Below are 24,073 nucleotides of genomic sequence, written 5' to 3'. Positions count from 1 at the left end.
AACTTGTCTAAATTTACTTAGTTTTTCTATATTTTTTTCCCTATGCAGATAGCCTTGAGATGCTATTTCAGCTTCACCCTAACGTGTAGGTGAGCTCACGGGGCTCAAACCGGAGTGTTGCTAACACTGACCCTAGCAAGAGCAGTGCTTCGCAGAATCTACCACCGGATCGGAAACGCGACCCACTGAGAAGATCCGACGAGAAACTCAGTGGGCTATGTTTTTCTATCTAGATCCTAAATAGATCGTAATAATGAAAAAACTAAATTAGTAAAAAATTCAATAAACCATTATGTATTAACGTTTTTTCGAAATTGCACTCTATATTACATAAATATATGGAATTTGTTTATTTTATTGATTTAGGGAGAAAAAAAATTAAGTATGATAAAAATCCATATGTTAGGAGAAAATTAATTTTGATCAAAATCAAGCAAATATTCTAGACGAGATTCGTGTTAAAGAGAAAGTGATACCATTCAATTCCAGATCACAAATGATATTGTAATAAAAAATTATTCAATATTAACATGAGAATTGATTTGAAATTTATTCCAGTTATTTATTATTCTTTGATTAAACTGACTTTAATAATATTGTATTATAGTTCAAAGAATATTGACCGATGTTCACCTTTTGAGCTATTTAATAAAACTGCTATTTATCAATCTGAATTGGTATAGTAACCTGAAATTCCAAACAAGTTCACAAAACACGTTACCGATAGATGTTTAGATAAAAGATTACTTTTTACGATAGATACTAAATAACAAAAAAAAGAACGGTTACCAGTTATCGAAACAGGTTAAATAAGAATTGTAAATAAGATCGGATCAACCAGCAATTCGATGAATTAAACAGTTATTTCACAACCACGTGCCTGGAAGACGATAACTCACAAATTTATCTTTTGTTACGATCTAACTATAAAGCATGTTTCCAATTTTTTAATAAAAACTGGCTCCTTGTGGTATAGTATAGTATTTTTTACAGGTAATGTGTTTATACAAAATACTTCAGTCTCAGCTCTATAGAGTGTGTTTATTGTGTGTGTAAAGCGCCCCTAGCGGCAAACGTAGGTGAATGTTCTAACTCAATACAAATTTGATTTAACTTTTACATTATCAAGAATGTTAAAAAACTCGCACTAAGCACACTGATCACAAGCATACCCTAAAGACTACGTAAAATCTTCCACCGAGAGGCTATTCATTGGCGAGATCGGCTGTCTTCAAATTTTTTTTTCGGAATTCATGTTGTTATTTATATTATATGCGAGATTAAAGTACGTCTAAAGCACAAGATAAATAAAGCAACTACAAATAATTTTACTTTACAGGTGGTAGTTGGCGCTATGTACATTTTACTGAGTCTGGTCTCAGCGTCGATAGTCAAGATCATCGGCAAAAGGAAGTTGATCCTCGGATCACTGTTATCAACAGGCTTCGCCAGTTTGGGCATTAGTATTTACGCGAAACTTCGGATACCCGCTGAAGTGTTCTCATACGAGGTCGAAACTTTCACGGATCATAAAGAACTGCTGCCTGTTATATTGTTTATGACGCTGGTATGCTTCAGCAGCCTTGGTATTCCGTGGGTGTTGCTATCCGAAGTTTTTCCATTTAGGTAAGACACTAAAACTACAACTACAGCCATCTATGATTTTACATATAAACTACATCAAAAAGAATTGTGTTTAGTTTTGAAATATCCCGAATGATGTCACTACGTTCGATTAATTTAAAAAAGAATTGTGTTTAGTTTTGAAATATCCCGAATGATGTCACTACGTTCGATTAATTTAATCCTTATTTCCAGGAGTCGTGGTGTAGCAATTGGAATGTCAGCGGCCGTTAGTTACGTAATTGTCTTCATTGCTACAAAAAGCAATTATAATCTAGAAAAGGCTTTCCACCTTAGCGGCGCTTTCGCAGTTTACGCCACATTTGCATTTATAGGAACAATTTACCTTTACTTCTTTTTACCGGAAACAGAACTGAAGAGTTTAGAAGAAATCGAAGCATTTTACAAGAGCGATAAAATCATATTTGCTGATGATTTTCTCATCAACGCTTTCAGACAGAAGAGGGATCTTAATAACGAATCCACCAAACCTATGCTAGTCACTAAAAGTTAAATAGCATTTCACGTAAAGCTGTTAAAAATCATCGTTGCTCAATAAATTAATAAATTTGTAAACTTTATGGAATCATGGTTGATTAAATATGTTATGTTTTCATAAATTGGCATTAAATTCCATATATCTCGAGACTGGCATGTCTATGATAAACGCTCGAAATCAGAACCATAATGTCGAAAGTGTCACTTTGTAAACAGGCACCTATCAGCTTTACCGTTGTTAAGTTTACTTTTCGTTCAATCCTAATTCGAACCATTGACCTAATTGCTCTAATTATCACATAGACCAGAAGCTGTATTCGAAGATTTTAAAACGCAAGCGGTTGTTTTCCACAGCCTTACAGACATATCTCCACACTCAGTCGTTTTCGCAAAGGAAGTCTAATAAATTCTATCCGATCTTTTTTTTTTTTGTTGCCTAGTTGTGTGGACGAGCTCACATCCCACCTAGTGTTAAGTGGTTACTGGAACCCATAGACATCCACAACGTAAATGCGCCACACACCTTGAGATATAAGTTCTAAGGTCTCAGTATAGTTACAACGGCTACCCCACCCTTCAAACCGAAACGCATTACTGCTTCACGGCAGAAATAGGCAGGGCGGTGGTACCTACCCGTGCGGACTCACAAGAGGTCCTACCACCAGTAAACCGATCCCGAAAAATTAGCTCGATAAAAAAATCGGATGTTTTGTTGCTTTGCATTGTTTCATCTTGCCATATGCGAGGAAAAGATTGAAGACATTTTTCTTAAACTTAGCACCCGTAAATTTTGTTTTGAAAGTAATACATACTTTTTTTTTTATGATTTTAGTAAAGATTGTATTTTAAAGTTTTGAGTCTTATCAAGTTTGTGAGATTATTAGTTAGTCTATATTATAAGGATTACTTTTTAATACTTTAGACCTGATTTCATTTATATTTTATTTAAGATTATATAAAATCAGCGTAAAGTAAAAAATAAATAAAATACTGTGTTAAGTTAAGTAATTGTTAAAAGTCAATAAGAAATTGTTTTCGAAAATATTGTTTTTATTCACTAGTTTCAAATTAAATATGACTAGAGGTCCCGCAGTAGTCGAAATTCGACTATAATTAATTGGAATTGTAAGTTTGTACACTATTATGATTGTATTTTATACTTCTATAATCACAAATTTCGCCAAGACTACACTATAAAAATATTAACAAAGACAATCCATATTCTATTCTCAATTTGACAACAGACGTCAAGAACAAAAGTTTGACAATAAATAGTATGCATGCGTGTATGCGTCAAATACATGGTATGTAGTGTGTGTAATGTTTTCTTTATTGGTTTAATGTATTTTTTATGCATTATTTTAAAAAAATATTAGCATTGTGCACTTCTTCTCTATAGTCTGTATAAGTGTGGAAAATTTCATACTCCCCCGTCCACGCAATTTTCGTAAAAAGGGATGCAAAGTTTTTGCTTCACGTATTATTAAATATGATTACAGCTCTGTGAAATACGTCAGATCACAGTCAATAGGTGACGACAGAAATAGGCGGAGTCGTGGTACCTACCACTGCGGGCCACAAGAATCCGGTCACCAGCTTTGTGCCTCAAGAAAAACTAGTTTTTTTTAATTACCTTTGTAGGCAGACGAGCATACAACCCACCTGATGGTGAGTGGTCACCGTCGCTCATGGACGTCAGCAATGTCAAGGGTAGAGCCAAGCCGCTGCCTACCGTTTACTCTCCACAAGCCTCGTTTGAAGAAGGACATGTCATAGCGCTCGGGAAGCACCGTGGAGGGAATTCGTTCCAAAAGCCAGATGGTACAAGGCAAAAAAGATCTCTGGAAACACACTGTGGATGACCGCAGTGGCTCCAAGTAGTATTGATGAACTCTACTCCGGTGGCGGGCGGTGCGATGGTAAAAAACGAGATGATGGTAACATCTCAAACAATTCCTCAGAGCACTCCCCATGAAACATACGGTACAAAATACAGAGGGAACCGAAGTCCCTCCGCAGACTCATAGGTTTCAAACGATCCGTGAGAATGGAACTCATATCTCAAGGTGGATGGCAGTATCCATCGCTGGATCTTCTCAGTGGGTCGCGTTTCCGATCCGGTGGTAGATTCTGCGAAGCACTGCTCTTGCTAGGGTTAGTGCTAGCAAGATTTGAGCCCCTTAACTACTTAAGCTCACGCTGAAATGGTTTCTCAAAACTCAGCTTAGGTAGGAAAAAAAATCGGAACAATCATATTCGAGGGGTGTAATGATTATTTAGTTTAAGCGACATATCACTTGTTACGCGACATTTATCTTTGCAATTAATAGTGCCTTTTATTTGGTATCAACATCAACAATTCAATGTTTTAAGTTTACTCCATTTAAATAGCTGAATAGGTTTTTTTGTTATGACATTTTTTACAAATTGTAAACTTCAAACGGCTCTCCTGGACAGTAGCAACAACGTCACTTAAACCAAATGGCTTTTCACCCCTCGATATACGAGTATGTATTTGTCGGTCAAGCGGCAACGTAAGCCTAATGAATATCAATACTGAAATATATAAATTTCGATGTTTGATATCCTCGATATTCTCTATATTCGATATCCTCGAAGCCTTGGCTCAGTGAATTTAAACTATAATCTAGGAAATACCAAGTTTTAGCATTCAGGAATTTTCACTTTATAACTCAATGCCTTCATATAACATTGGTTTTAAATTAGGAAAGTTCTGCAGCTCCAAAAGGGAGGTCGAAAAAAGAGATTCCAATATTCGCTAAATCACTCACTAGTTTTAAAAGTAACTTTAAAAGCATTTCTTAATCGATTACGTTTTTATTGTAGCACTCTATAAAAGTCTCTGGTTTCACCTTTCCTTGTAGTCGACCAAGATTTCGGTCTGCGGCAATTCGGGTCACAGTCTGCTTCTCTATGATTTGGTTCGTCGTACGTTAATTTCACAATCTTTGGTTCAGATTTCGGGGGCTCGGGTTTTGTACACGGAGTGCTCTCAAAGTCTGAAACGATTTTTGTTTTTACACAGAATCTTATCTTATCTTATCTTATACCTTTAAACGAGCAATTCTTGTATATTAATATATATGTATATAATCTATATCTCGGAAACGGCTCCAACGATTTTCATAAAATTTAGTATACAGGGGATTTCGGGGGCGATAAATCGATCTATAGTCGGATTTTTAATTAGACGAAGCCAGCTGATAGTAGCTAATGTCACTTTGTGAAATAATGTTGCTATATTTAAAGTAATAGTGATGCGTTCAGTTCTCGTTCAATCACATGAATGAACAATGAGTGTGAAGAGTTAATCATTAATTTCAAACTATAAAAGAATATTATTTATATTTTACAATAAAATTGTATTAAATTGCTCCAATATATGTTACTAGTAGTATGTAACTACAATCAGTTTTTTTATTTTCATTACATACCTATAATTGTTATATTTTATACATCTATAATTTCAACTATATGATGTATTGGAAATAGGACAGTCTTACAAGCTTCCTCACAATGTTTTTCTTAATGTTTAAAACACTCGGTATTCAGTACAGGTAGATACTATAGGAACATAATATTTCGTCGAAAACTCGTTGGTATGTACAAAGCACGCCTAAAATTCGAACCCCGTACCCGATATCGGCAATTCGGCACACCAACTATTCACTAGACAATCGAGGCAATTTCATTAATTCAGGAGTTTTTTCAATCGTTCACTTTGTCACAACACTATTTTTATTTCATCAAAACCTGACAACACAGTAAACGTCAGTTGACTTCGTCTAATAAAAAATCCGACTATAGCTACGATTTATTTTCAGAAAATGTTGTTTTATTCGTATTTTAAATAATCAACTCTTCCCGACACCTATTGGCGAATAATAATACTATTTTTCTTAATTGAGGTCAACTAACCGCTTTAAAGACACAACAAGATGGCGTTATCAAAAAAAATTTCATTATCTAGTATAAATAATATTACATTCGTTACTGACTTTTCTTCAAAAAAATTATGTACATAGGTTATAATAATTTTAAATAGTAAAAAATTGAATAATAATGATGAAATAATATAATAATAAAATGGATAACAAAAAGAATGAAGGAAAAACCCAACACTGCCGTAGCAACACATTAAGTTGAAATAATTCGGATTGTAATCACTTTTCATTTGTGATGAATATTTTAGCATAGCACTACATATTTAAAAGATAATACTATCAAGTTTCTCTTGATGCCAAATATTGATTTGAATATAACCATGAATCGATTGCATCTCCTCGAATCGCATAGATGTTTCTAAAATATTTTGGAGTATTTTAATCAACGTTGTATAGCATTTTTCTCGATGCCTTCAGCTCTAACACTAGGAGCAGGCTTAGAGACCCCAGTAACCGTACTCATCGAATTCGGTAAAGAGTTCGACGAGCAACCTAACGCATGCATCAGCCCGCTGAGTTTCTCACAGGATCTTCTCAGCGGATCGCGATTTCGATCCGGTAGTAGATTCATTCGCGAAGCAGGTGCTCTTGAGTTGTTAGGCCTCCTACGGAGGCGCTCGGGCAACTATTAGCAACTCCTCCTAGCTGAGCCGTTAAACACACAAGATAATTTTATTTTTTATTTTAAATATTATTATTTTTTTAGTTTTTTTTAGGAAGAAACGATTACTGCTAATCCAGGTGGTATTTCCAGTTTTATCAAGGCAGGTGGGCGAGCATGGGCTCTGCCAGAAGGGGTGGGATTTGTAACAGCTGCTCAAGCACCTCCGAAGGAATCATAACAACTCAAGAAAAAAGACTTCAGACTGATTATAAAGTCCTTTGGTTAGTAAGTGCTGTGGGGGGTAGAAGAGTGGGCCTTCACTCGGAAAGCAGGATGGTTCGCTACCGAATTAGGCAGGATGGTTGCATCTAACCATTCATACTCTCATCACATACATACCACCTGGTCTCGTTAACTCCATAATGCGCTTTTATGCACAAACGTTCCTAAAGTTTTCTTTAAAATGTGTAATACTTAAAGTTTTGTGAGATCTCGCTGTAACGGCATACGCAAACCTCAAAAATGACTTATTTACTTGAAAGATCCCGATAGCATTGTTCATCAAGCAAAACTCACGGGCCCCATGATCACAGTTATACTCGTATAAGTCGCACTGGTCCAGGAAGCTTCTAGTGCAATTGTCGGCAGTAGAGCCGCATACAGGCTGGTTGTCATGAATGCACGTTGATGCCATATCGCAATAGTTTATTGGCTAAAAACGAAAATAAATCCTTAAAAAATTTGATATCAAAATATATCTTTTTCTGAAAACGTGATTTAAAAATAGATAGAGAGAAAATAGATATTTTTTTTCTGTAAACGACAGTCTAACTAATCCCTTCGCATTGTCGAAACCAATTGACATTATAATCATGCGATATGGATCCTTGAGACATGAAATCGCATTCTGAATTGTATCTATCAAATACACAATACGTTACTGACATAGCCCGTAGGATTAGCAAGCTGAAGTGGCAGTGGGCAGGCCACATAGCGCGAAGATCGGACGGCCGATGGGGCGGAAAGATCCTCGAGTGGAGACCACGTACTGGCAAGCGCAGTGTGGGACGGCCACCTACGAGATGGACCGACGACCTGGTAAGAACCGCTGAGTCACGTTGGATGCAGGTGGCAACGGACCGGCCGCACTGGGGATCGGTTGGAGAGGCCTATGTTCAGCTTGGACAATGGACAGGCTGAGATGATGATGATGATGATGATGATGAATACACATATACGACACCTGTATATATACTATCCCAGATTTCTCAACCCCAAAACCGAAACTCATGATTGCTTTACGGTAGAAATAATCGAGATGAAACATTGAGGAAAAATAGAATTCGGTACGTAAGTTTTTAAATTGTAATATTCCATTTTACAAAAAAAAAGTTCTCAGCGTTAGAGAAACTATTCTAAATTATTTACATAACTAGACCGAGTGAAATAGAAGCAGGCATTAGAAACGAGTCCGATAACCACATTTAAATTTTTTTCCAACATTTTTTTTACTTAACACGGACGACGCACGTTTTTGGATGTTAATAACTTACTTATAGATACTTTATGTCCGAGATTAAAATCCGTGATTAATTCAAATTTTGACGTAATTATTACGTCAAAATTTACGTAAACGTTATTTTGATTACAGCAGACACTACTAGGAACGGGAATTACACAACATAGTACACAGTACATTAATGTAGTTAATAATGTTTTTTTATTGCTTAGATGGGTTGACAAGCTTGTCACAGCCCACCTGGTTGTTAAGCGGTTACTAGAGCCCATAGACATCTACATCGTAAATGCGCCACCCACCTTGAGATATAAGTTCTAAGGTCTCAGTTAAAACGGTTGCCTCTCCTTCAAACCGAAACGCATTACTGCTTCACGGCAGAAATAAGCAGGGTGATGGTACCTACCCGTGTGGACTCACAAGAGGTCCTACCATCAGTAAATGTAATATATAATACACATCCCGGAACATTCGTATCCAAAGATGAAACTAACTCCTAGCTCGAATTCTGAAGGTATACATAATTTTTTCGAAATCTCTACCGTGTGTTCACGAGCGACTTTAAAGATGAAGCATCATTTAATAAAGAATATGAATAACAAAGAATAAAATAATACATACATATGCTAAGTGGCTTAAAGTTCCACGTGCATGCGCCAGCACTGAAATTTTATAAGCATTGACTAAAAATAAAAGAAAACGACGTCAGTGATGACAATTTAAGGAAATAAAGAAAAATTAAAACACAAGAAAACAATAAAGTCAACAAGCAGTCTTTGTGGATTGTTAAGAGGTAACAACAAAGAAAAAAAATGAAAAGAGTTATTGACACCTTGCCTTCTTTAAAATAACGTGTCTGTATAAGAAACTTCGTATAACTTAGGCTGGCCACGTTGATGTTCATAATTAACTAATTTCTAGGTTCAATGCCCCTTTTTTAACCGACTGCGAAGGAAAATACCTATGCACATAATCATAACATACGATTTAAAAAAATGTCTTACCGATTGTAAAAATACAAAAATGCATAATAAATTATAACACTTGGAGTCATTTCCAATAAAAAATTTATCGAATCGATTTATGTATTATATTTTTTACGACAAACTTCTATCGTACTGCGTAAGTAACAATTTGTTAGAAAAAAAAATTGAGCCAGCCAAATTTCAACTTAATTCTCAAGTTTCAATGTATATTTCTCCAAAATACAAACAAAACACAGAGGCAACTTGGTATGTTAACGCCTTATTTCATGGTTAACAACGCATGAACAATGACTTGGTACAAGACAAGCAATTTCTATAGCGTTCGCATTTTAATTTTATAACAGACATTGGCATACATTTTAAAATATTTCCTGCAATACTGGTCCGTCTATTTTTCTTATAAAACCGGTTTTTACCCACGTGACGCAAAACAGCTAATGGATTTTTTTATATGAAATTTGTTCTCGGTCCTATGAAACTAGCATAAACAACATGTGGTTGATCGTTAAATTTCTAGGCACGTGTTTACTACACGCCTGGATAGCAGGGGCTAGAAATTTAGAATTTTAGGTAACACAAAAATGTTATGTATTCTTTTTACTATGAACGAATTATAGACCAGTTGATAGACATGTAATGGTAGTTCGAGGGAGAGGTCATTTGGCACCGTCTTTTCAGATTAATATTGTCATTAATATTTTAAGCATTTTGCTTTAATATGTATCTAATTATGTTAGTGTGTATGTAACTGATAATTTGTCATACCACGCGAACGATTGGGCTAAAAATCGCGATCCCGACCTAAAGTTTGAAGGTAGCTGCATTCGCGAATTGATTTCCAAATTCTCCGATAACTTTTTTTCATTATTTTATTTTTTATGGTTGAAGGATTACTGGTGACCCGGAGGTCTTTCCAGTTTAATCAGGACAGGTCGGTGAGCAAAGCCTCAGCCAGGGGGATGGGATTAGTGAACAACTGCCCGAGCACCTCCAAGGGAGACCTAACAACTCAAGAGCACCTCATTCGAGAATGAATCTACTACCGGATCGAAAGCGCGACCCGCTGAGAAGATCCGGCGAAAAACTCAGCTGCTGATGCATGGATTAAGTTGCACGCCGATGTGTCTTCAGTGGTGTGACGTGTCCTTCTTCAAACGAGGCTTGAGGAGAGTTGATAGACAGCACCTTGCCTATGCACTTAGTATTGTTCACTTCATTTAGCAACGACGTCCTTACGTCAGATGAGCTATATGCTCGTCAATCACCTAAGCCATGTTAATAGTCTCGTCATTTCTTACCAAAATGACTGTCTTACCTAGACATTAAACTAAAATTTACCTAAATGATTCTATTAAAAAGTTTATTATTTCTTTGCACTCTAGAACGCCTAAAACAGATATATTTAAGCGAGTATATGAAGGCAATTGACCCAGTTACGGCTATCCTTGTATAAAGTTATCCTCCTTTAATAGTTTTCTTAAGCCTCTTCAATGATTTAATCTAATTTACGTATTTACTTATAAAACAAGTGTTTTAGTTATATTGTAAAGCATTAGGTGAAGCCAAAGTGCGTTTCGGTCATATTATATATCTAGGTTGTTGTTTTAGTAAACAGCTTGATTAGGTGCATGCTTAGTGCGAGTTTTTTAACGTTCTCGATATCGTAAAAGTTAAATCAAATTTGTATGGAGTTGGAACGTTTGCCTACGTTTTCCGCTAGGGGCGCTGTTCCAACTGCATACAAATTTGAGTTACTTTTACGCTATCGAGAAAGTTAAAAAACTCGCACTAAGCACACTGTTCTGCGACGCCGTATCGAAAAAGCGCACGTAATTTGACAATTTGCTAACTTTCAACATTTAGTATTCATGTTGAACTATGGAAAAAAAAAAAAAAATCGGTAGCTGTTAATCTATGTTAACGTTATATGTAAATGTAAAAGTTAGTATGTTTGCATAAATGTTGCACAATCATGCAAAAATTGCTTTACGAATTTCGAAATTCGCTTAAAATTCAAATTGACGAGCCAACGGATTCTCAAATCGGCTGGTAGTTAATGGTGTGAGTGTGATACACGCAATTCTTCATTTCGCGCCAAAGCAAAGGATTCTATTCTTCCTGAATTAAAATTTTAAGCCGAGGCCGGAAGGTCTTGATTCGATTTTTGGTAAGAAAGTTTTTGTTCAAGATATTCAACAATGGGCTCTGGGTATGTGTTTCCTGACAGCACAGGCTCGACTGAGATGAATAAATCTAATCTAAAGCCGTTGAAGTACCTAAAATCTACCTAAAATCTAGTTTTACTGGTGGTAGGACCTTTTGTGAGTCCGCACGGGTAGGTACCACCACCCCGCCTATTTCTGCCGTGAAACAGTAATGCGTTTCGGTTTGAGGGGTGAGGCAGCCGCTGTAACTATACTTGAGACCTTAGAACTTATATCTCAAGGTGGGTGGCGCATTTACGTTGTAGATGTCTATGGGTTCCAGTAACCACTTAACACCAGGTGAGCTGTGAGCCCGTCCATCCGTCTAAGCAATAAAAATAAAAGAAGAAAAACCCAGCACGTAAGAACTCTGTCCGTTTGCCGTGACTTTGGTGGCCTTCATTGCAGTAATTTAAACATTATAAATTTCAATGAGTAAATATTTGGAAAATAAATTTGTTAAAATTATCACACGCTCTACAGCAGCCTACACTATCTGTGTTTCTGCTTCAATCCGGATTTGGCACGTGCAAAATACGTGAGCTCAATTTAGCTAAACGATTGCCAAATTTTCAGTCAGATAAAAATTTATTTTGTTAAGAAAACAATTGAAATCTTTCGTAGGCTTCAAGTATTAAGGTGGCGGGCGGGATTCAGGTTGTTATATCAATGGGCTCCGATAACGACTTGACACTAGGAGGGCCGTGAGCTCGTTCACCCATCTGTGCAATAAATAAATAAAAACCCTAAGATAGAAACGGCGTGGGAGTTTATTTACTATTGACTAAGACAACTTGGGATAAAGATAAGAAATATAGTTTTTATCCTTTTTTAAGATTCTTTTGTGTGACGACTATAGTAAGTTACTATAAAATAAAATTAGATGAACTCATCAATACGACAAATGGTTTGCATTTGACAAAGTTACATTTGCGTCCGACGGCTTGGCTTTTTCATTCAAAGCGCACGTTCTGTTAAGTGAACATGTGTGATCTGAACCGACATTCAATATCATAAAATAATAAAAAAAAAATGGATCTTCAATCACTAACAAATTTTTAAACAAGTGAATTTTCTAATAGAATCCAAGTGGTATTTTATTAAAAAACGTTTTTGCAACAAAAAAATAACTAAGCTCGATAATTGAAGATGGTGCACAAATTTAAAATATCATCAAACAGCGGCAATGCGCCCGTCAGCCGTTTGAAATGCGTAGCGGCACAAGTAAGGTTTTATTTTAAATTGTATAAGTTTTAAAAATCTCATTATTATGATTTCGTAAATTAGTGTTACTCTCTGTCTTTGGTACACATTATGTAGTACAGCTTTTAGATATTCAATTACGATAGACTTCATCTTATGGCTTAAAGTTTAAGCTAAAGGATGCTGTGCCGGATGATGAAACGTTTAAGCCTTAAAGGTTTCGTCATCCGGCACAGTATCCGGACGCCTGTGACCTCATATAACCATATAGGTACATATGTTTAACAAAAGTGTTTTTTCGCGAGAGCTCACGTGAGTAGCTTTGTTTTAATTCTTTTTTCTTTTTCCTACCTAGCTGAGAGCCTTGAGAGGCTATTTCAGCGTAACCTTACTAGTAGGCGAGCTCACGGGGCTCAAACCTGACGATCCTGTGTCGAATGTGATCATAGGCAACCTAAAAGAAGAGTAAAACTTTCAAATTAATTCTCAACCCCAGCAAAAGTACTAGCACGAATCTTTTATTATTTCTGAGAAGGGAGCACAATGGTTACCAGAGCCAGTAGATATGAACAACGTTAATGCCGCCATCCACCTTGAGACATGAGTTTTATAGTGCAATGCCTGCTTTACTACTCAAACCGGAAGGCATTACTGCTTCGCGGCAGAAATAGACACGGTATTGGTACCTACACGTGCGAGCTAACAAGATGCCGTACAACCAGTTTTGCTTGGCTGTAGCTATGGCGTTGCTGACGTTTATGAACAACTATGACCGATCTGCATACAATCAATTTTTTATAATCGACTAGCCGACCCGGCCGACTTCGTAGTACCCTAATCGATAAATAAAAGACCTAAACTTTTGTATAAAATAAACTTAAAACAAACAAAAGGAGTCCATCCGACGGGGGACACATTAGCCAAATCGGTCCAGCCGTTCTCGAGTTTTAGCGAACTAATGAACAGCAATTCATTTTTATATATATAGATAGATTATATCGCTTCGTGACATTCTAACAAACTTCTTCTACTTTAGTACTAGCTTATTCTAATGAACTCGTGTAATTTATATTTTGATCCATCCATGCCCTAACATGTAAGATGCTCGGTGTAAAGATGCTAATATGCCTGGATGAATACGCCAACCGTACGCCAATAATATACGAACAAAAAATATGTATATTACTTAACTATATCTAACTATATATATAACTGCTAATTACCTAATTAACTCCTAATTACCTCGGTGTAAAAATAAGAATAATGATCGTTTTTCATGATTCACAAAAGATTTTTTGTTCGTGAATTATTTGCGTACGGTTGGCATATTCATCCAGGCATATTCGCATCTTTCGATACATATATATAGGCACATATATATATACCTAGCTCCTAATTACATAATATACATGTATATTAGCATATTCTCTCAGGTTGAACCCGCGAGCTCACCTAACCGTCTGGGCGTAGCTGAAATAGCCTCATAGGCTACCAGCGAATAGGTAGAAAGAAAAAAAAAAAACAAAAAATAATAATAATCGGACGAGACGTGAGCTTGTCAATCAATCAAGTCCAAAAACATTTTCAAACGTCTCGCTGTAAACACAGCAACGATTGCTCGTTGGTACGATCGTAAAACAACTGTGAAATTGCTGAATATTTATACTACATATTTAGTCACGTGTGTCTTCTTATGAATATGTATTATTTTCTAAGAAAACGTGTAGGATCGTTTCCGAGTTTGGTAACAAAGTAAATAATGTATATTAAGGAGACGCTCTCAAAAATTAGAGATTGTGCGTTAATTAATGGCTATTCATCGGGGGTAAGAGGGGCTGAACTGATTCGAATTTAACTACGCATCCTCTCCTCATCAGCATCCTCTTCCGCTTTGAATTTAAAACTTATCACCGTTACTATTCGAAACACAATGTAACCGAAATTACACTAAAAAGCGACAATAAAAAGTGATAAAAATACAACTGTATATACATTTTTAAGATTAAACTGGGTGGGAATGAGATTAAATATTCCGGTAGATTCTAATTCTACCACATGCAAACTGCACATATTTTTATGTTTTTAAATCTAAACTAGAGAAACTTATTTTTTTATAAATTGTTTTTTATAAATTATATTTAAATACGAATTACATATGTATTTATATTATATATTATTTGTTATTTTCTTTCAATAAAAAAAATATGTTTAAGTTGATTATCGATAAAGTTGAATATTGAAAACACGAATAAAACAACATTTTCTGAAAATAAATCGTAGCTATATCGATTTAACGCCCCCGAAATCCCCTGTATACTAAATTTTATGAAAATCGTTGAAGCCGTTTCCGAAATTCAGTATATATATATATATATATATATATATACAAGAATTGCTCGTTTAAAGATATAAGATTACTTTGTCATTGCAAAATTTTTCGAATCGTCTTTAATGTTGAAAAAAAAAACCACTTTCTTATTTTACAGTTATTGGCCAGTATGTCCGCGAATCTTCTGCTCTTGGACCTCGGCATGGCTATCAGCTTTGCAACCATAGCCCTTCCTGATTTACTTAATTCTAAAGAAGGATTGTCATTCAATGACATTCAAGCGTCATGGTTCGGTAGGTATTTATTTAGAAAGAGTATAATTTATTACACTCGACCGAAAATCTTGTTTTTAACAGATCCGAGAACGGGTTCGTCGTAAAAATTTTGACTAAACAAGACGAATGTAGATATTTTTACTCAACAAATGTTCACGATTGACTTCCACGGTGAAGGAATAACATCGTGTAATAAAAATCAAACCCGCAAAATTATAATTTTCGTAATTACTGGTGGTAGGACCTCACCGCGCGGGTGGGTACCAACGCCCTGCCTATTTCTGCCGTGAAGCAGTAATGCGTTTCGGTTTGAAGGGTGGGGTAGCCGTTGTAACTAAAACATGAGACCTTAGAACTTATATCTCGGGGTGGGTGGCGCATTTACGTTGTAGATGTCTATGGGCTCCAGTAACCACTTAACACCAGGTGGGCTGTTAGCTCGTCCACTCAGCAAAGCAATAAAAAAAAAAAATTTAGAATTGTGACTTAGATTTATATTGTAACCGCTACGTTTGGCACAGCTTATCTATGAAAAAAAAGCAATATGAGTCTTGACTGAGGTCAAGCTTGGAGCATCCGTCTACTTATTTACTGCATTAAAGAGTATAGAAGTTTGTCACATGAGATGAATTATCAAAAATCTGCCCTCTACACAGCCGATTAAATTGTATTTGCTTAATTGTTTGATAATAAATTTCAGGTAGTCTATCGTATTTGACTCAGCCGCTCGGCGCGATTCTCTCTGGCCCTATTGTGGATTATTTGGGCAGGAAGAAAGCTAGTATTTTTGTTAACATTCCACATTTAATAGCCTGGATTTTGGCGTACTTTTCTTGGAATTTGCCAGCTCTTTTCATTGCAAACGGCTTGCTTGGCATAGGCACTGGTCTTATGGAAGCACCAATAGCAGCCTACGTTGGAGAAGTAACGTTAGTATCTAAATAATTTTCTTTATCAAATAATATACTAGGTCTTGTAAAAATGCCAAAAATCAGCTGGTTATAATGATCACTACCACCGCCCTATCTACAATAAAAAGTTTGAATAATTAAGTTACAGTACATATACATACAATGTTTAAAGTTATATAGCTAACAAATTTTAAATGCGATGATGATAAAAAATGACATTCAGCCAATGCGTTGTATCAATCAAATGTAGTCGTTATTTTATAGATTGCGTCAATAAACAAAATACCAATGCAGGTTTTTATAACTAGACACATTAAAATTTATTATAAACACTGATGATTTAATGTTTGAAATTGGAGGTGAACCTAATGTCATTTTTTTCATTTTCCAGGGAACATTCAATACGCGGCTCGCTATGTACCGTGACGCAACTTTTCTTGGCAATTGGAATCCTCATCATGTACTTTCTCGGTACGGTGGTGAACTGGCGTAATGCTGCCCTTATTTCTGTCGGAGCTCCGATTCTGGCAATACTATTTTCGTTATTCGTAAGTATCCGAAATCGACTACAGAGCTTACTCCGAATTTTTTTTAATATATTGCTTAGATGTGTGGACGAGCTCACAGCACACCTGATGTTAAGTGGTTACTGGAGCCCATAGACATCTACAACGTACATGCGCCACCCACCTTGAGATATAAGTTCTAAGTTCTCAGTATAGTTACAAGGGCTGCCCCGCCCTTCAAGCCGAAACGCATTACTGCTTCACGGCAGAAATAGGCGGGGAGGTAGTACATACCCGTGCGGAATCATAAGAGGTATTACCACCAGTTGCTGACAAAGGCCCTAACAAGAGTAGTCATCATCATCGTCATCGTCAACCTATATAACAGTCCATTGCTTGAGATAGCAATTACACGCCACTGAACACGATCCTATATCACAATGGAAGCCATGATGTCATCGATTCATGCTGTTAATAATCAATTTAAAGATTAAATTATATCAAAACGCTCTAGGTTCCGGAGACACCAGTCTGGCTTCTGTCTCAAGGCCGAGACAAGGATGCTCTCGACTCTCTTTGCTACCTTCGTGGATGGACCACACCGGATCAGGTTAAAGAAGAATTCGACGACCTCGTTGTCTACTCGCGGAATTTACATCAATGTGTCATTTGTATCAAAGAAGGAGAAAAGGAACAAGACTGTGATCATCACAAAATGAATATTTTTAAAAGGTAAGCAATTCAGAACTCTTTTCGGACTATTAAATTAGAATATTATTTGTTATAATAACACACATTTATATTAAAAAGATGTAAAGCTTTTGGGGTACAATACAGGTCTATACAGCTATTAATCAGGAGATGCAAGACCAGTTTCCTTTACTACGAATACTACAACTACTACTGCTCCTGATTATTCTTCATTCATTTTTATCGAAGAATGACCATCTATCGGAGTAGTATCTTCGTCATATTTTCTTGCTCGATTCTCTCACTGACTTTTGTTGTCATTTTCCAATCTAAGAAATATCTTAAAGGACATCGGTGTCAGATATCTGGACATGATTGAGGTAAAGCTGCAAACTGTCATATGCGAACATCTAGGGTCGACCCAATTTATAGGTTATTCTCCATACCTATAGATACTGTTCAAAAAATTAAATTTAAATAAAATTCAGTCCAGTCCAGGATCTAAAGTATGAACATTTTATATGCTCCGATACATTCTTCCCAAGGATCAAATTATAGATTGATTTGATACGAATTAGGTTAAAAACAATTAAGAAAATGCCTAAAGATGCAAAATTTGCTTCAATACAGCATCGATGAGAAATCATGAGTCGAAGACAATAATATAGTATATGCCTAATATACTCCCCAGTAACTGTACTCGTCGAACTCGGCAAAAAGTTCGAGGTGCAACCTAACCTAAGCATAAGCCCGCTGAGTTTATTGCCGGATCTTCTGAGTGGGTCGGGATTCCGATCCGGTAGTTGATTCAGTTGGGAAGCAGCTGCCCTTGAGTTGTTTGGTATTCTTTGGAGGCGCTCGGGTAGCTGTTAGCAAATCCCAGCTCTCCTGGCTGAGTCCGTGCTCGCCCACCTGTCCTGGTAAAACTGGAAAGGCCGCCGAGCCACCAGTAATCCTTCAATAAAAAAAAAACCTAATATCCTATTAAATCACAACCAACTATTACACCAACAACTAAATATTGCAAGCGTATTATATTTTTAAAAAGAATGACAATTTCTTATCCGTGCTTAGTTTGGAAGCAATGAAACCAATTTTTTTTAAATCGATGCTACTGCTAATTAACCTACAATAATCATTATCACAGGTCCTGGCTGAAATTCAAATACGTGATGTTGGGAAAAGCAACAATGAGACCGCTCTCTTTAGGGCTCTTGTATTTTATGTTCTACGTCATGAGTGGCCTGACCCCCATCAGACCAAACATGGTAAACATATGTGGTGCCTTTGGAATGGATGCAAATGAGAAACAAATTGTGGTAAGTCATGAAGCAATTCGATTTCGTAATTCTCAAGAAACTAGCGTCTCAATTGAAGTGACTTACTTCGTTTTGTCTATTCTAAATTGTTACTTTCTTGTATTACCGTTACGTAATAGCTACGTAATAGATTTTAACTATGTATATCTCGATATAACTTCTTTGCCTCCACATTATCCCATTAGGCGGGGTTGGCACCGCGAATTTTTCTATTCCATTCTCTTCTATCAGCCGTCATCTCAATACTCACTCTCGATATATATATAAATACATATTATGGAAACGAAATAGATTGAATTATTACATCACTCATTTGTTTATTTTCTAATACACATTCACTGATAGTAATTTCATCTAAAAATTGTGTTTCAGCTAATGGTGGGGATTCTAACATTCGTCGCGGCCCTGTTTGTTATTGGCCTCATAAAACTGGCTGGCAAACGAAAACTTGGCATCACTGCCATGCTAGGAACGGCAATATCCTGCACTGCCCTTAGCGTTTACGCGAAAATGAATCTGTCGGATTCTGTATTTTCTTACGACACCACCACGTTTCCAACGCAGAAGAGCAGCATACCTTTGATATTTTTGTACGCTTTGACGTTGTTCACTGGCAGTAATGTATCTTGGGTATTACTGGGTGAGATATTTCCATTCAGGTGAGAAAATAATATATATATATACATATTTGTATAATTTTTTGCACCGTAATAGACCGAATGTAGAACAGTGGTGAAGCGTATTGAAAAAAAAAAGATCATACTATAAATGAGAAGTAAAATAGTATAGTAGCCTTTGCTAGCCGATCTTGCATACTCGTCCTCAGATCTCCTAGCAAAAATGTCCTAGCAAAAACAGTTTGTATATTTAAAAAATCTCATTGACCTGGTGATTATCATCTTTTTTTAGTATAATTCTTGCAAATATTTTAGCATTATGTAATCATGGTAGCCGTTAGTGAACATTTATTTCCCGAGAAATTGTGTGTGTTTTTAAAGCCTGTAGGAGCTTTTAGGTATCCCAAGCACAGGTCACCGTCCTCGTCGAACCCGTCGCTTGCGACGAAGGGCTCGGCGAGTAAATTAACCCACAGCCCACTGAGTTTCTTCTTTTGAGAGCCGGATCCTCTCAGTGGGAAACTCCCGAAACGCATTACTGATTCACGGCAGAAATAGGCAGGGCGGTGGTATCTACCCGCGCGGACACACAAGAGGTCCTACCACCAGTCTTAACCAGGCTGGCATAGCCTCTCAAAGCTACAAGCTGAGGTAGAAAAAAAGGCGTACGGTGTTTACATCGCCTTGATAGTACACTAAACGTTTTAGCCTACAGCGATGTTAAGTTCATTAAACAGTTTACTTTCGTATACGCCTCGGAATCCAATTACACCCTATTTAATACATTTTTAGTAGTATTTTCTAATTAATCTCAGTTAACCGAATGTTTTCTTTTTGTTTAGGAGCCGTGCGACAGCTCAGGGCATTGCAGCCGCTTGGAACTACATAGTTACATTTTTTGCCTCAAAAACCCACATCGATCTTGAAATAAGTCTGCGACTGTGGGGCACCTTCGCTGTATACGGAGCTTTTGCGTATGCGGGCACTATTTATTTGTACTTCTTTATGCCAGAAACCGAAGGGGTGCCTTTACACGAAATCGAAAATTTCTATAAAGGCGATTTAAGAACGTTTGCGGACGACCCTTTTATTCGTTTCTTTAGGAAAATATTAAATATAAAAATGTGATAATTTAAACACACTAATTGTGATAACCAATACATTCTTAAGAATTACGTATAATAATGTATTAGGAACTAATGTATTAGACACGACAGAACCGCGTAAGCACAGTGGTACCTCGACGTGGGAGTTTAATACGTTTCGTAATTCAAATTCTGTATGAATTCCGTTCCGTATGTCAAATTGCTTGTATCTCAAAGCAATTTTCCCCATTGAAATTAATTGAAATGCCATTAATCCGTTACAGTTCCCGAAAAAACCACCTCAGTCGTTTTTGTTAAGTGTTTTTGAAATAGTGAAAATGTATTTACAAGAAAATAAAATTATTTATGATGAGGAACATTTATTTATAAAAAACAAATGCATTCAGTAAAAAAACAATAAAATAAAAAGTGCTAGAGTTAGCTTATTCTTCATGAGTTTGTGACCTGTGGGCTTGGTGGACTTGGGCTTGCTTGCTTTTTAACTTCTCGATCACTTGCGTAAAACATAAAACTCAGTATGGAGTTGGAGCCGCCGTCGGGCCGGGGGTCGGAGGAGGGCGTTTGTCCAGCTCCAGCCCCTATGAGGAGGCAGTCTCCTCCCGGTGATGGTCACGGGGCGACCTAAGGGGGTCGAGGCTGCGCCGCACGCTACCGTGACTCCAGCGCGCTGGCACCAGGAGAACGGGACGGCGCGTCGGCGGATGCGGACTGCGATGCGATCCGCATTTTCGTCGTCGCTGTCGTCGCCGAACATACTGTTGAAGAGCAACCCGGTCGGCGGTGTATCGCGTTCCGACCCGACAGGCTGGTTCCGGCCCAGCGGGGTATCCCGGAACACCAGCGGCACCGCCCGGGCGGCCTGGTAGGGCCGTCGTACCGCGGAGACCGACGTCGTTTGTCGTCGACTATCGCCTCGACGACCCGTCGGTCGGGCGTCCTCGGGGTAGCGCCGCGTATCTGGTTGTAGTGTTGACCGCGGGAACTCCCCTACTCTGACCGGGTTCTGAACCCGAACGGAGATCGGACGTCGGGTGTAAGAGTGCAGGGGAGTCGTTTAGTGGATGGGCCCTAAAATCCTTGGGCCCGCGATCTGCTCTCAACACCTGCAGATCGTTGAGTCTCACATACCCCGCGCGCCCCCTAGGCGCGGGGACCTCGAAGGAGGTTCGGCCAGCGGCCCGAAAAAAAAAAAAATTATGGAGTTGGAACGTTTGCCAAATTTGTCGCTAGGGGCGCTGTTCCAACTCCATACAAATTTGAGTTAACTTTTACGCTATCGAGAACGTTAAAAAACTCGCACTAAGCATACTGGCATCGTCTTCTCCTGTGCCGTCTGCTTCGAAAACGAGGGAACAAGCATACAGACCGAGGTCTAGTCTGAGGTGGGAAAAACTGTTAGACTTATGTTAGTTGGGGTCGTACGCAGCAACGTATCTCAAATCTTGCTCTCATTTCAAAGCAAAATATCGCTCACTCGGCGTTTATTAGGGCACTCGTATATCGAGGTACCACTGTTTAATGAAACGATAACGAAATAATGTGTATTCTATCAAATTCTAAAGCACTTTGTCTATTTATTGTGTACCTTTGAATACAAAAGATCCAAACTTTATGACTTATGTGTAGACCAAAAGTAAGTAAATAAATTTTATTTTAACAATTCCCGACCATAACATTTTGTAGTTTGGAGTGTGAAACTACAAGTAGTTTATTAGAACTACCATAGATGGCGCTTATAACCAATTTAATATTGACTAAATTATTTTCGTTAGTTTTCGGTTTTCGGTCACTTAAATTTAGGTTCTTAAATTATTTAAAGAAACGTAACGTAATTAATAAATGTCGTTTTACATTAAGATTACACTTTAATGTAATATATAATGTATATGTAATATAATTAGTGAATAGTTCCAAGCTTAATAATATGAATTGCTTATTGACAAGAATTCGTCAGGTTTGAGCCCCGTGAGCTCACCTACTAGTTAAGGTTAGCCTATCAAGGCTACCAGCTAAAGTAGGAAAAAAAAAAGAGACAAGAAAACAATTAACCTAATAACCACTAATAAATTATTTCGTTAGTGATAAGAAGCAATAATTTTAAAAGAACACAATGAATAAGCAATGAAATTTAAGAGACAATGATTCGGTACACTTATAACCTAAAAAGATATAATAATATATTTATATTATGTACATAGTTGCCGCGCAAATTGGTAAAGGCGTATGCAGACATAATAAAAATATTTTTACGGCTTAACCTCGCGACGATGACTAATCGTCCTTGACAAAAACTGTAAAAGTATTTGAAACGTCTGAAATAATTAAATAAAAACAATAAACCCGCGATTAAGCCATAAAAAGTGGTTTTAAGTAGATATATATGTACATAAATCTTAAGGACGAATTAAATTACATTAGTAGTTTCTATTTTTTGTTTCAACCAGTGGAGTTTTCCCCAAAACACATACACAACAATTTGAAACGAATAGTTTTAAATGAAAATATTTGCTTAACCATTAGATAAGTTGCAGAATAGCGTGAATGTATGTGGTTACTATTTAAACAATTAATTAAGCCGCACAATCTACTTTTATTTGTGTCTTTTTTTATTTTTTATTGCTTAGATGTGTGGGCGAGCTCACAGCCCCCCTGGTGTTAAGTGGTTACTGGAGCCCATAGACATCTACAACGTAAATGCGCCACACACCTTGAGATATAAGTTCTAAGGTCTCAAAATAGTCACAACGGCTGCCCCACCCTTCAAACCGAAACGCATTACTGCTTCACGGCAGAAATAAGCGGGGCGGTGGTACCTACCCGTGCGGACTCACAAGAGGTCCTACCACCAGTAACCAGTGACCAGTCTAATGATTTTTATCACAATACTCTGTCAGCTTCTACCCTAATTATTTTTAGTATATTGAAATATAAACCATATGGTGATTTCATACTATTATTAATGGTATATATCTATTTATTGTATGTGTTTTCTACCATTATTATTTTTACAGTATTATTAATATAGTACACCGCACTGCTGTATATTTATATTTTCCAGAATTTCTGTAAATTAAACGGTTGTCTGGAAGAGATCGCTTTTATCGATAAGACCGCCTATCTATTATTCATCAAAGCCGCCTATTGTATAAATGTATCTACTTGTTGACTGTTTTTTTAATGTTGTGTTTTGGTGTGCATTAAAGTATATTCTTTCTCTCTTTATTTCTTAAAGTTCTGCAATCCATGTGGCCTTTCATAGTCGTAACCCGTATTATAAGCCTGGACGGGTAGCCATTTTTTGCCGCGAATCAGTATTCAATTACGCTGTAAAAATTGAAACAGTATTTTATGCTATACAATTGATACTTAGACCTTATTGTGTGTATAATCAGAACTACGACTATTGGCTCTCATATACCTATAGAACAAACTGAGATACACCTAGTTCAGAGTTAAGGAGCACATTGCGGAAGTCAAGAGACCGGCTAAACTAGTCAGCAGTTTGTCTACGATTCATGAGAACCTAAGAAAATAGCCTTATATCTCAGTCAGCATGATAGCATTTATATTGCCATTCTTATCCACTGCCGCAATCACTGAAGACAGGGGGATAGTAAACTTGTTCGTTCTTCTACGCAATAGATAGGATGAGAAGGTTAGATCGTCGGTTGTTTCCTATATAATGGTGGTAGGACCTCTTGTAAGTCCGCGCGGATAGGTA

The 24,073-nt window shown here is 37.1% G+C and overlaps 3 protein-coding genes across 8 annotated transcripts in view; 2 read left to right on the top strand and 1 right to left on the bottom strand.

Moving 5' to 3' along the window:
- LOC101742075 (facilitated trehalose transporter Tret1) overlaps positions 1–3,163 on the top strand; it is a 60,970-nt gene extending 57,807 nt beyond the window's left edge. For all 6 annotated transcript variants that reach the window (XM_004931346.5, XM_062669371.1, XM_062669372.1 and 3 more), the window contains 2 exons: positions 1,340–1,626; positions 1,819–3,163. In XM_004931346.5, the coding sequence (XP_004931403.2) occupies positions 1,340–1,626; positions 1,819–2,137 (606 nt within the window). In that variant the 3' untranslated portion in view covers positions 2,138–3,163. The remainder of the gene's footprint in view (positions 1–1,339; positions 1,627–1,818) is intronic.
- LOC134199147 (uncharacterized) lies at positions 3,151–9,570 on the bottom strand. The gene is made up of 4 exons (XM_062669377.1): positions 9,211–9,570; positions 8,828–8,868; positions 7,267–7,402; positions 3,151–5,141 (listed from the first exon to the last, which is right to left on the bottom strand). The coding sequence occupies exons 1-4, from the start codon at positions 9,233–9,235 to the stop codon at positions 4,960–4,962; spliced, it is 384 nt and encodes a 127-aa protein (XP_062525361.1). The 5' UTR covers positions 9,236–9,570; the 3' UTR covers positions 3,151–4,959.
- Positions 9,571–12,090: 2,520 nt separating this feature from the next.
- LOC101741931 (facilitated trehalose transporter Tret1) lies at positions 12,091–20,428 on the top strand. The gene is made up of 8 exons (XM_062669375.1): positions 12,091–12,620; positions 15,086–15,225; positions 15,908–16,132; positions 16,506–16,662; positions 17,135–17,352; positions 18,458–18,629; positions 19,002–19,288; positions 20,089–20,428. Exons 1-8 carry the CDS (start codon positions 12,546–12,548, stop codon positions 20,372–20,374), a joined length of 1,560 nt encoding a protein of 519 aa, XP_062525359.1. The 5' UTR covers positions 12,091–12,545; the 3' UTR covers positions 20,375–20,428.
- The last annotated feature ends 3,645 nt before the right edge of the window (positions 20,429–24,073 follow it).

Source organism: Bombyx mori, chromosome 7 (assembly GCF_030269925.1).
Source record: "Bombyx mori chromosome 7, ASM3026992v2".
Classification (NCBI taxonomy): Eukaryota; Metazoa; Arthropoda; class Insecta; order Lepidoptera; family Bombycidae; genus Bombyx; species Bombyx mori.
The sequence above is the reverse complement of the archived record's forward strand: the minus strand, read 5'-3'. Positions and strand labels throughout refer to the sequence as shown.

Excerpts from the sequence above, each read along its gene's own strand:
- LOC134199147 (XM_062669377.1), bottom strand. The coding sequence starts at position 9,235 with ATGCATTTTTGTATTTTTACAATCG. Across the intron at positions 8,869-9,210 it reads TTTTTGTATTTTTACAATCG|TGCTGGCGCATGCACGTGGA; the intron begins GTAAGACATTTT and ends ATAAAATTTCAG. Across the intron at positions 5,142-7,266 it reads TAACTGTGATCATGGGGCCC|ACTTTGAGAGCACTCCGTGT; the intron begins GTGAGTTTTGCT and ends AAATCGTTTCAG.
- LOC101741931 (XM_062669375.1), top strand. The coding sequence starts at position 12,546 with ATGGTGCACAAATTTAAAATATCATCAAACAGCGGCAATGCGCCCGTC. Across the intron at positions 17,353-18,457 it reads AAAATGAATATTTTTAAAAG|GTCCTGGCTGAAATTCAAAT; the intron begins GTAAGCAATTCA and ends TCATTATCACAG. Across the intron at positions 19,289-20,088 it reads GGTGAGATATTTCCATTCAG|GAGCCGTGCGACAGCTCAGG; the intron begins GTGAGAAAATAA and ends CTTTTTGTTTAG.